At 41.8% G+C, this 13,255-nt stretch overlaps 1 protein-coding gene across 2 annotated transcripts in view; it reads right to left on the reverse strand.

The window, feature by feature from the left end:
- Positions 1-322: 322 nt before the first annotated feature.
- TCEA1 (transcription elongation factor A1) overlaps positions 323-13,255 on the reverse strand; it is a 28,701-nt gene continuing 15,768 nt past the window's right edge. Inside the window, exons 5-10 of one of the 2 annotated variants that reach the window (XM_031441626.2) lie at positions 10,672-10,814; positions 9,433-9,489; positions 8,282-8,436; positions 5,957-6,103; positions 3,397-3,468; positions 323-1,868 (exon numbers count right to left, since the gene is read on the reverse strand). In XM_031441626.2, the coding sequence (XP_031297486.2) occupies positions 1,860-1,868; positions 3,397-3,468; positions 5,957-6,103; positions 8,282-8,436; positions 9,433-9,489; positions 10,672-10,814 (583 nt within the window). In that variant the 3' untranslated portion in view covers positions 323-1,859. Of the gene's footprint in view, positions 1,869-3,396; positions 3,469-5,956; positions 6,104-8,281; positions 8,437-9,432; positions 9,490-10,671; positions 10,818-13,255 lie in introns of both variants that reach the window. The other variant, XM_031441625.2, reaches the window with a different exon arrangement.

Genomic DNA, 13,255 nt, shown 5'->3' on the forward strand with positions numbered 1-13,255 from the left:
ATCACCCTTGGGAACATTTACTTCCGGATACTTTATAACTGGTGGGTAGTTTTCAATATAAGACTCACTCTCATATTACATCAGGTGCCCACAAGGGATGCACTCATGTGCTCTGCTCAGAACCACCCCCGCACCCTTCAGCAGGGGTCCAGGAGAAGAGACAGACAGACACTACAGCTCAGTACTAGTTCCTACTTAAAACCAGGCAGCCGTCATTTAACTAAAACTGGGCTTTAAAAACACCTTAACAGTTGAGAAAGGAGAACTTTTTAAACAAAAGGTAAAGCAAGCGTCAATGCCTAAATAAAATGACAAAATGTGATACATGTTTAATAACAAGAAACTTTATTGAATTACAAATTTAAAAATGGATCACTTTATTTTAAAGTGGAGCTACTTTAATTTTATTCTTCTTAAACTTATTCTTTCAAAAAGGTACTTTACTTTTCAAATGATAGGTTACTCTGTGATCTGACAGAGCAGAGATGGGTTGGTACCAGTGGGCCAGTTCTCATACAGGGGTCTTAATCTGCACTGACATCGAAGGGAGCAGCAGTGAGCGATGGGAGAGGGGCGGAGGGGGCGCCCAGCACATGCTGAGGTCTCCCTACGTGTCTGATGCACGCAGATGGAGCAGAATGAAGCATGGGCGTGGCACCGGTGGCCTGAAGACGTGCTACAGCAAGCCCACCGAGGAACCCACGTGAAAATCATCTTCTCTTACTCTTAAGAAAATAGATGGCACACACTTAACTGTGAGGTCCTCACGGTAAACGAGCCGTGTCACAGCCCACAGACTAGCTCGTTCCACAACCTCCTTCTTGTGCAACAGAAAGAGAGCCAGCAAATTAGAGTCAAGACAGAAATGTGCCCCACCCTTTCCACGCATAAGGACCACCGCTGTAGAGACTTCTATAAACCTTCAAGTCCTTGGTCAGCGTGGATCTCCAAATTAAAGTCAAGTCAGGAACTGTTCACAGTAACTACACTCTCCTAAAACGCTAACATCTTCTTCCCAGTATGTCTTTCTACAAGGGGAAAAAAATGGTAGAAAACTTTCCTTCTTGGCCTGTGCTGGGATTTATGAAAAGCCTACTAAGACGGCAACAGTGTTCCACAAAACTAAAATGCATTACAAAGTCAAACAGGCAAATAAACAATAAACAAAACTCATTTCAACAAAGTCATATTTCCAAACATAAAATCTATTAAGAACAAGTAATAAACATGTACAAGAAATTACAAGAAATGAAGATCACATTTAGTTACAAATGCAAAATAATATCTAATTATCCCAGACTTGTGTACATAATAAGTAAAATCAATTTAATATGCTAGTTCAAATATTATGTACAATTTAGATAAGCTGGTCAAGTATTATTTGAATACACACCACGTCTGATAAACTTATAATTATATTACCTCTTCTCCTCTTTAATATTTGCAGGTACATGCCAATATGGGAAAAAAATGTAATTTCCATTTGTGTATCAACTGAGAAGAATAACATTGCTACTGCATATGTTTCAGATTGTAAAAAAGTTAAGGTACACTTTCCTTTAAGAAGAAAAAAAAAGGTAAAAATAAACTGCCAAAAGTTTAATATCAACTTACTTATAAAAATGAAAAAAAATGTTTTGAAACAGGTACCATACAATTATTATGTGGTCTTCCTACTGGTCCGAAACTACAGAAGGCATTTAAGGAAGGGATGCTATGTCAAAAACATGACTAACCCAAGGGATATACGTTACTTTAAAAATCTGATTTGCAGGAAAACTAGTTGGTTGGCCTAGTCTTAAAGCTAATTACAAAATCCATTTTCTTAATGGTCCAGACATTTCGCCAATTCTTCCAACTCAACAGAACTGTCAGAAAAGAAGAAACATCGTGTGAGAATTTTAAGTACAAACCATGGGGTATGCCCTCCCCCGTTTACGAAAGCATGCACCGTACACTGCTAGAGAAAGGGGCAGTTCTGAGAAAGACACTTTATTTTCCTGACGCGAATAGCCACCTGTACTAAGCGTTTGGCTCTTCCAACTTAGAAATACTAGGAATACACAGAGGAAGAAATAGTATAAAATATTTTTTATTAAGTATTTAAAACTTAACAAAAAGTACTCTTTAATTTTTAGGTTAAAAGAATTCATTCCAAATTTGAACTTCTAGAGTAAGCCACTCCAGGCACCAGCTTTCTACATTAACTTCAACTTTCTTAAATCTGACAGGCACTGTGTCAGACACCACGCAACAGCAAACTGCAAAACACCCAGTCAGTCATCACCAACACCACCGCCCACCACGCAAAACAAACCCGAGCACGCTGCCTGGCCAAGCCAGACGTGCTCAACGGGGTTGGAAAAAAAAGGAGCACCCCGCTCTCAGACCAATTAAAACACCTGCCGACTCAGGAGAGGAAACAGTTTCCAACCATGAAGGTCCTCTCAACACCACCAATGTTCCCACTCAGAACTAAATCTCTGTGTGTAACACAATGGGTCCTGGCTTCAGCCCCTAAAACAGCACCCAGAGCCAAAGTCTCACACTATGTGAGGATACCGTCCCCTCGGCTGGCTTTTATTCACTTCCGATTTTCAGAAAATGTTTAACCTATGTGAGTAGTTCAAAATAAGCATTAGACTAAAACGTCTAATGTAACTATAATTTAAAAAAAAATCTTGTATAAATTTCACAAAAACTTTAAAAAATACTAGCATTTCTGGAGTACCAACAGTTATCAGGCACTTTAAATATCTTATTTCTGCTCGTCACCACAGCCTGAAGCGTAGGCCTTACTCACATTTACTACATGAGAAAGGAGTTCAGAGTCTGTCTGGCTCCGAAGACCGTACATTCCTGCCCCGTGGGCCTCCCCAACCCCACACCCCTCACCTCCCCCTCCATCCTGGGCATGCTGTGTAGTTCTTCCACCTCTGTGGCTGACAAAAGTCACTCAGGAATGAACCATTCAGTGACAGCTGGCCCACGTGGGGCTAACAGTGTGAACGAAGGCCCAGTGAAAAGCCCCCGAACCCCAACAGTGCTCGTCCGGGGCCCCTAAATCAGCACTAGAGACACCGGCTGGATTCAACCAGGCACAGTAGCTGTTCCAGAATCAAAACCCACGAAGACAAGGCAGACGCACGCACAGGTTTTCTGCAAGAGCAGAAGTCTAAGCAGCTGAATGGCTCCAGCACGCCCAGGAAGGCGGCAGAGCGACTGCCCACCTGAGACTCCACCCGGCCCTTCCCGCACCAGGCCACCGTGACGGCGGGTAGGTCAGGGTGACACTTCACGTCCAGTGGGGCCCCAGTGCTAGGCAGTGTGAGCACGTCACACACCCGGACCCAGGCAGCCCCGTGAGTGGGGGGCAGGGGCCGGCGGACGCCCTACCTTCCATCGATTTCCACACTCGTTGCAGACGACGAACGTTGTCATGGGCTCATCGGCACTCCGCGTCTGGACCTGCGGCAGAGTCAGGGGAAGATACTTCTCACAAAACTACACAAAGTCCACGCTAGACAAGAACGTTCTACATGAAGATCCAATAACCACCACAATGGTGCCACAGTAAAATGTGTACGGGCCTGAGAAAAGTTCAAATAAGCTAAGTAACGTGGAACGAACACACATCTCCAAACTCCATTTGTCCAAGTCCTCCTTGTTTGTCTTTCCATGTTTAATTTACCCCAAATAAGTGGAAAAATCATCTAAAGTCACACATTACTTTTGGTAAATGGCTAACAAATATGAAAAATTTTCATCATAAGAAACATAGAAACATTAATTAAAAGGCATATCAATTTTCTCTTAAAAATTAGCAAAGATGTAAAGCTTACAAATATTTCATTCCTACAAATATAAACTGCTACAACCTTTCTAAAAGTTAGGCAGCAACAAGGCAAGAGCCTTAAATACCCATTCTCTGTGACCCAGGAACTTGGTATTTGGTTTGTTGTAAGGTGGTAATTAGAAACACTAATAAAGGTCCACCTACAGCTCAACACCACTCATCACGGGCAAAATGCAAATTAAAACCACAGGGAGTACCACCTCACACCCGCCAGAATGGCTGTGAGCAAAAGGGCAAGAAACAGCAAGTGCTGCCAAGGACGGGGAGCAAAGGGAGCCCCTGCGCACTGCTGCTCACACACAACGCAAGGTGGTGTGGCCGCTGTGGAACACAGTATGGAGGCTCCTCAAAAAATTAAAAATAAAACTACCATACGATGATCCAGCAACTCCACACCTTGGCATGTATCTGAAGGAAATGAAATCAGTATCTCAAAGAGATTATCTGCACACGTGTTCTTTGCAGTATTATTCACAATAGCCAAGATGTGGAAACCACCTCAATGTCCTTCAGCAGATAAATGGATAAAGGAAAAAACTGCATATATACACAAAAGAACATTATCCAGCCATAAAAAAGAAGGAAATCCTGCCATTTGAGACAGCATGGATGCATGTGGAAGGCACCGTGCTAAGTGAAATATGCCAGACAAAGACAAACACTGTGTGACATCACTCACATGTGGCATCTAAAAAAAAAAAAGCTGATTTCATAGAAACAATAAATAAATGGTGGCTGCCAGGGGCTGGGGGAGGGAGGAAATGGGAAGCTGCAGGTCAAAGGGCATAAAGTTGCAGTTACAAGAAGCAGCTCTGAGGAACTAATGCACAGCATGGTGACTGCTGTTAGAGGAGAGCTAAGCATTCTCACCACAAAAAAAAAAAGAAGAAAAGAAAAAATTAACTATGTCAGGTGATGGATGTGTTAATTATCTTGATCTTGGTAATCATTCCACGATACATAGGTGTGTCAAATCATCACACTTTAAATATATACAATTATATTTGTCAATTATTCTTCAGTTAAAGCTGGAGGTAAAGATTTGTATACAAGGATGTTTGAAGAGTATAATTTTATAACAACACAAACACTGGAAACAAGTTAACATCCAACAGGGATATAATGAAATACATTAGGGTCTATCCATCTGACGGAACAGTATACAGCTATTAAGATGCTTATGAAGGTTTTTTAAAAACTTAAAGGAAAATGCTCACACTATAGTAGTTAACTGGGGTAAAAGTATATAAAATGATTTACAATATTTAGCTGCAACTACATTTTTTTAAAAGCCCACAAAATACTACAGGCACCAAAATATGGATGACTGTCCTCTCTGGATGGCAGGTTAATGAGTGATTTTTAACCTCCTGTTCAAACTTTTCTGTATTTTCCAAATTGTTTGTAAGTAGGTATACTTACACAATAATTTAAATAAACTTAGTATTATTTTTAAATGTTTAATTTTCTGTCAATCAAAAAATTCAACCTCAATAAAAAAAAAAAGAAAAAAGAAAATTCCCTAAACCTGTTAACCTGAAACATAACAGTTAGTTGTTCTTTAAAGGGAAAATTTTGAATTTAGCAGATTATAGATATAGCACAATTTATTTGGCAAATGAAATTAATGACAATAATAAAAAAAAACATCTTCACACACGCACATACAAACAAAACAACTACTAACGTGGCTCCTTTCAGCTGTTTAAGAATAAAAAGGTTAGTCATAACATGTATGAAGATAAAAGTAATCAATATGTTGCAAAAAAGAAATAAATTATCTGGAAACTAGGTAAGCTAAAAGTACCAGGACCCAAGGAAGGAAGAGCAAAGAACTTTCCCTAAATTACATGATCCTGACAAATAAAAAGAATTATAGGCTGTTTACATATTAACCAATAATCAACTAATTAGCTCTTAGAGAAAGAATGTGGCCATTTCCTTAAATTCTGTATTGTCTTACAAATTTCATTTAATTTATACAGCTTTCACAGTAACAATTTCTAAGAAAGTCTAACTACATTAACGTATTTTTAATTAACAGGAACCCGTCAGCAGCACCCCTCACGAGAGAACGAGGGCCCTTGCGCAGCCACGCACCTGCGTGTAGGTGCAGTTCTTCTTCTTGCACTTGCCGCACGTGAACAGGTCCGTCTGCGTCCCCCCCGTCTTGGCCATCTGGTGCTCTCTGATGGCCTCTTTGGTCAGGTTTTTCCGCATCTCCTTGAGTTCGTCACTAGCCATTTCCTACCGGGGAGACGGCAACACCATTGGTCACAGGCACCTTCTGCACACACGCTGAATGCTTTTTATGCTCCATTAGTTTAGTAATAGGACCAAAATCAACTCTTAAAGTTTCAAAAGTGAAAAATTAATATTTTTCCTCACAGGACTCATAAGAGTTTGCTTCCTCTTAAAAGGTTTTCAAATACTTACAGGTTTGTGCGTGAAATTACCATGTAAAGGCTTTAATTACCATGTAAAGGCTTGTAGACAGTGTAACCCTGTAGCAATGGGCACCTCTAGTATCCAGACTGGTGTCTACCGTTGTCCCCACACCCCCAAGACTGGAACCAGGGACCTCGAAGGAACGTGTGATTTCAGCTTGAGTCAAGACATGCACAGGATGAGTCAGGGTCATCTTCCTGTGCCAGAAAGCATGGAAGCCACCTGACTACCGTGGTTAAGTCACATGGAGAGAGGAGCTACAGGAAGGAGCCCCCACTGGCCACAGGTAGGACGGCTTCTTCAGCCATCATACGAATGGCTGGAAAGGCCAATCTCCACGGGATAAATACAGTCGCAGGGCCATGACGACACTCAGAAAAGAACAGCACAAACACAAGCAAAAATGACAACCCACCCCCACCCCCCTGCCCCGGCAGTTACTAGGGCTCCACCCCTGCTTCTGTAACTGTTAAGCGGAGGGAAAGAATGACACGCCTCCCCTGCCCTTCCCATCCTAAGCAACAGGGCAACCCGGAGCCCTCACTCAGGGCAAGTCCTTCTTTATCAAGGAAATCCAGCTAACACACGTACAAGGAATGACAGGATTTTACAAGTCTCTTATTTGCAACTCCCAGTGAAAGAACCAGTTCAGGCAAGGATGACAGTGGATGAACACACAGAGGAAAGGCTGACAGAGAACGTGACCAGACTGCCAGCACTCAACCCCCGATCGATTTCCACACGCTCAGGGAAGTGGCTCCTGATGTGATGCAGCATGGAGTAGGAAACACCACTTACGAAGTATTTACGCAGAAAAAAGCTGAACCTGTAGGTAATCAAGCCCACGGAACTAGCCTGGAGTTCACAGAAAACGGAGGGGACAGAAAAGTTAAATAATATCACAAGGGAGAAACGGGCAGTTCATACTGTGGGACACAGAAGAGAGAAACTGGTTTCAACAGGTCAGTGTCACTGTCCCGAAGGAAGGGGGCAGGAGTAGAAGAGACTGCTTTAGGTTTATTTAGATTTAATTATGTGCAAGATCTTAAGAGGCCAAACTCAAGGTAACATCTCGACTCTGAATCCTTATACAAAACAAACATACAGTCAGGCACACAATGTGAATGTGAACCAGGCGGTAAATACGCCAAGGAGTTGTCATTAGACTTGTTGGCTGCAGTAATGACAATGTAGTTACAGAAAAATGCCACATTTTTAAAGCCATCTCTCAAGTACAGAGAGGTAAAATGATGTAACAAAATAAAATAACTGAAAATAATTCAGGGGAAAAGAAAGAAAAAGGAAGAAGGGATAGATGAAAAGGGTGACAAATTATTTAAAATACCTGAAGCTTGGGTGAAGGATATATAGGATTTCATAATACCATGTTCTCTACTTTGTGAAAGTTTTAAATTACTCTAATGAGGTTTTAAAAAATTAATTAAAATATAACAATTTTATTAGCTATATAGAAGGACAAATTCACTCTCTTGGATGCTTAGTAAAATAGTGAGATTACAGACACACAACAGTTACTGTCCATAAACAGGAAACAATGAATTTCATTTTCACCATCATTCCTTATATAAATTTAAGGAATAGTCAGTAAGATGTGACCAATTTTACAGTATTTAACCATGAAAAAAGCTTAGAGGTTACAAAGTCTATTTGCAATTAGAGATTCAACTCTTTGATTCTACATGAGTCCAGAATAAGTAAAAACACTTGTTTTTTAAACAATAACTTAAGGCAATCTCCCAAAGATCATGGTAAAGTTATGAAAGGGACAAGTATCAATGCCAAGAGATTTGATCACTGCTGGTGTCTGTCTGATGTACTGTATGTATGAGTAAATCAGAACAGCCAATCTTGGCTCATTATACACTTGGTACTTACAGAGTACTTTATGATTTAAACGGACTTTACCTCTGATGTTGTGGAACCTGTCACGGAAACGTTATATTCAGATATACTCACCTCTGCCGTCATTCTAGCAAACAGGTCCGGAGGAATATTCCCACATAGCACATTCTTCCTTAAATTTGGATTCTTAGCATCCTTAAGATTCGATATTCTACTTCGTACTCTATTCTTGTATTTCATGTCTGTATTCCTTATTTCTTGATATATAGGTATTCGGCCATTAAGGAACAGAGGTTAAATGGTAATGGTGAGACCATTCTTCCTCCTCTTCTGCCACAGCAAGAATTCCTGAAATTTCTAAGCAGTGTTTCCAACCTAGATTAAGTTAACAACAGGCTCTGTTTCTGCCTGATTTCCTCACCTGTAACTGGCAAATAACAGTGGTCATACATCCACGCTATGGAACAGCAGTGCTTTCTCAGTGTTTAATGCCAAGCAGCACACAAAACAAAAGGGTTTCAAAATGTACCTCAGGTACTCAATCTGAGTGAGAACACCTTTGAAAAAGAACTTGAACTTATACATACTTTCCCTTGCCCAAGTCTGAATCCTACCAAGGATCCTAAAAAGCCTCAAAAAGACCACACAGCTCCCTGGAGGGCCTTCTAAGAAGGCCATTCACCCACCATTCACAGTGGCCCTGAGGGTTCATTCCTCCCCGGCTCAGCAGGAAGCTAGGTTAGCAGGTGGCTTTTCTCAGCAGAACAGGCTGAAGCAGGGACCAAGCCCCAGGACCCCCTTTCTAACAAGGACAATCCCCTGGAAGGTTCCTGCTCCGTGCACCTACATGTGAGCCCCTCCCCCAGGGCCCACAACGCGGTGTTTAGCATGAGCACACCTACCTCCAGCGTCATGAGCTCAGAGGACTGTACATGCTTTGCTGCGTCTGCCCAAATGTGAAACCCAACTTCATACTTACTAGTTCACAGTTACTAGTGTGAAGTGAGTGTTTCCATGCCCTTCTGCACAACTTCAATTGAGACGCTACATTCTCAATTTGTAAGGCAGAAAAAAATACAATTATGTGATTTACTTCTGAATGACAGGAAAACAAGAAAAGGACATGGATAGACCTCCCCTTTCCCATCAAAACAATCAAGATAGAAACTGAAGAATAAAATGAACTCTGAATTCTTTACAGAAAAGAAAAATTATACTTAGCCTAGATTACTTAAAACAATTACGCATATACACACAAAGGATATCTTCCTCAATCTGAGATCCTAATTCTTCCTCATCAGCTCCAATAGCGATGTAATCATCTAAACACAGGCACAAAGAATTGTCAAGCATAAGCAATTATAACAAATCAAAAGAAAATTTCAATACAGAGTCAATTAAACTGGGTTCCCATTGCTTCAACCCCATGTGCCCTGCACAAAGACTCCTTTCAGTTTCATTTCATCAGAATCTGGTCTCTTTACTCCCCACTTGGCTCCTGCTTGAGCGAGTCCTCAGCCCTCATGAGTGGGGAAGTAATTCATCTCGCAGACAGTTTCTCAATTCACAACTCCGTAAGTTCTGGCTGCTCCAGCAGAGAGCAGAGAAAGTTACACAAAGAACTATCTTGGCTCCTGCGACTCAGACTTCAGTGCAAAGAAACCATTCATTTTATCTGCCAATCACATACACGGACACATTGAGAAGGCTCCTATGCAAATACTCAAAAGGACAGAAGGAAATAAAAAAAAACTAGGAAGAAAAAAGAAAAAAATACATGAAGAGAAAGGAGAGGAACCAGAGTAGAAAGGGGAGAGTAAGGAGAAGAACAGGCCACACGGACTGTGGTTCCGTGTGACAGAAAAGAAAAAGGGTGACTCTGCACAGGACAATAAATACATACTCCTATATATGGAACCTGGAAGTCAAACTTTTACATAAGAATGAAGACCCCGGGGGAGGAGGGCACAGCTCAGTGGCAGCGCACGTGCTCAGCATGCAGGCGGTTCTGGGTTCCTAAATAAATTAACCTAATGACCTCCCACAACCAAAACAAACAAACAAAAAAAGAACGAAGACCTCCGAATTAAATTAAAGCTCCCACATACAAAGCTCTTTTCTACTTAAGAAACAAGAAATGTAGGAAATGAAATGACAAATATATATATCATACTAACATTTAACAAGGGGACCCAAACACAGTGTCATTAACTCTCAACCTGAGGGGTGGGGTGATTGGTTTGCACATTAAATGTGAGGAGAAAAAAGGCTGTGAAAGAGACAAATGACTAAACTTCAGGAGAAGCACCTGCACATGAGAAGTGCGGAACTGCATGGGAATAAGCAGAGGCCAGATGGCCCGCAGTCTGCCCTCAGTGACCTGCAGCAGCCTCTCCCCGCGGGGCAGTGGTGGCAGCTCTCACTGGGGTCCCACTGGTAGCGCAGAAGTAAGGGGGAGGGCAAGGCCAAAGGACAGAGAGCGGAGCCACGGACACCGAGCTTACCTCCCGTCCGGAGAGCTGCAGCGAGCATCTCCCTGCACTTTAACCGCACGGAGTCAGAGGTGCCCGGGGCCCGAGGGAAGGAGGACACGTACGTGTCTCGAGCGTGCGGCTCGTCCTTCCGGCTGCTTCCATTGCCGCTGGAGCTGCTGAAACACACACACGTGCACACACACCCCGAAACAAGTCAGGAAGACTCTCTTACAGTAAACATCATCACTACCACTCTCTAAAAACTAAAACTTTTCCCCTGATTAAATGAGATAGTATTTCAGTGACTCTTACGTGAAAAAAAAAATTTCCCACGTGGAGATTAAAAAGAAGCTAAAATTTCAGTAAAGATATGAGATACAAGTCTCAAGTATTCTTTAACCTTGATTATTGTTTTAAACATTAAAAATATTTTTAATACACAAAATACACATTACAGCTTAACACAATAAATGAAAAGCAAGGATATTGGTTACGAGAGAGGTGAGGGGATGGCACCAGAGAGTATGACAGCTCTGATCCAAAAATAGAGGGGAAAAAAGTTTGAAAAACCCTGTTTCAATTAGACAACCAATGAGGTTTATACATAAAACACCCACTTCTGGATAAAAACCACATGTAGTGAGAAGTAAGTTGTGAAAATACAAAAATGTCTGGTAATTTCTCCCCAGAAACATCAATGCAATCAAGACAGTTCTGTAATTTTTCCAGTCAACCTAATCATTTCAACTGCTTCTGATTAACTTCTTGTACTGGACTCTTACCAAAATACTTTTCTGGCTGGTTTCAATTAACTCCTATCACATTAGAGATTTCTGCCACAAACCTCTCCAGACTAATAGAGCCTCTCACCCTCCACGGATGTCACTTGCTGCCTGGCTGCAAGGAGGTCCCTCCCTGCCCTCTCCCCTTCCCCACCCCGCGACCTCCGCAGCCGGACCGCCCTCCACAGATGACCGAGGGCACAACAGTCGCTTCCTTCCCGAAGCCTCCTCCAACCTGCCTCCCCAAGTACTGTCTGCACACAGGTGTGTACTACGGTGACTTCCCCGTGTCCTCCCCTCCTAGCCTGAGCTCTGGGAGCAAAGATGAGAACTTATTTCCTCTTCCTTGTACTCCCAGGACGCAGCACACCACCTGCCAGTGATCAATCACTGTTTCAAACTCCACTTCTTAAATCCTTCAGTTACGTGCCCACGTCAGCCCGCGGGTGGCCAAACGCCTCGCGCGGCCTGGGGGCTGTCCAGGTGGACGACGGGGCCTTTTCCTCACTAGCACCACTGCCACTGGCCCCACCCCTGACATCCTAAGCATTTTCCCACATCACTTCCTCCTTAAATTCTTACACCAAAGTGTGAAACCCTGCACGTCACCTAGGTCTTCCTGTAGATGATACCTCTGACTTGTTTCTCCAATCTGTTAAAAATTTTCTTCACTGTACAAGTGTGAGTGTGTGTGTATGTGCGTGCGTGTAGGTGCATGTGTGCGTGCATGTGTGTGTGCATGCGTACATACCAACCACTTACTTTATTAGGCTTCACGTAAGTAATGCTATGCTTTTGCAGATAAGCTCTAACCTTAAACTTCAGTTACTTAAATCTGAAAAAATAATACCAAGAACTCCTCTTTCAATATTTATTTAAAATATTTGTCTATACCTTCACATTTTATATTAAAGGCATTAAATCAGTGACTTTAAATGTAACATAACTGAAAGTGTGTGTTAAAAAATAATGGCCTGTACTTTCCAAAAATATCAAGGTCGTGAAAGACACTGACAGACTGAAAAATCATTCCAGGTTAAAGGAAACCAGATATGGTAACTAAATGCAATGTGACCCGAGATGACATTTTGGAAAATTTTTTTTCTTTTGCAACAAAAGACATTATTGGGACAAATGCTGAAATATGAATGAGGTCTGCAGACTAGGAGGAAGGATCATATTAATGTTAATTTCCAGATATCGCTAACTCTATCACGGTCCTATGTGAGGACATGTCCTTGTTCTTAGAAAACACACACTGACGTAGTCAGTATTCAGGGGTATGAAGGGCATAATGCCCGTAAGTTACTCTCATTTGGTTCAGAATAAAACTCGTGTGTGCGCATTTATACACACATCTGCATACATGTATAGAAGTATCACAGGGGCAATCTGGGAGTCCTCTGTACTATCCTTATAATTTCCTAAAAGCCCAAAACCATCTCAAAATATTTAGGAAAAAAACTGAAGAAATTTTATTAACAACTGGTGTTTAACCCTATCTTTAGCTTACCTTTTTATCATCACGTTTAGTGAGTACTAATATATAAAAGAACTGCGTATGGGATATTAATCATTGTTGTTAAAAAATGAGGAGTATGTTATCAATTTGGGGTAAACAGTGAGAAACAGATGAAGTTAAAATAAGTAGCCTAAAACTTGAGGGCCCAAGAGTTACCTGAAGGGACGGTTAAAAGCCTATCTCTGGGCCCCACCACCAGAAACCCTGGTTCTGGAGCTCCAGGGTAGAGCCCAGGAGTTTGCTTTTCAACAAAGCTACCAGGTTCCCTTCTGGGACCACACTTTGAGAATGAGTGCTCTACATCAAAGTC

Source organism: Camelus dromedarius, chromosome 30 (assembly GCF_036321535.1).
Source record: "Camelus dromedarius isolate mCamDro1 chromosome 30, mCamDro1.pat, whole genome shotgun sequence".
NCBI classification, from domain to species: domain Eukaryota; kingdom Metazoa; phylum Chordata; class Mammalia; order Artiodactyla; family Camelidae; genus Camelus; species Camelus dromedarius.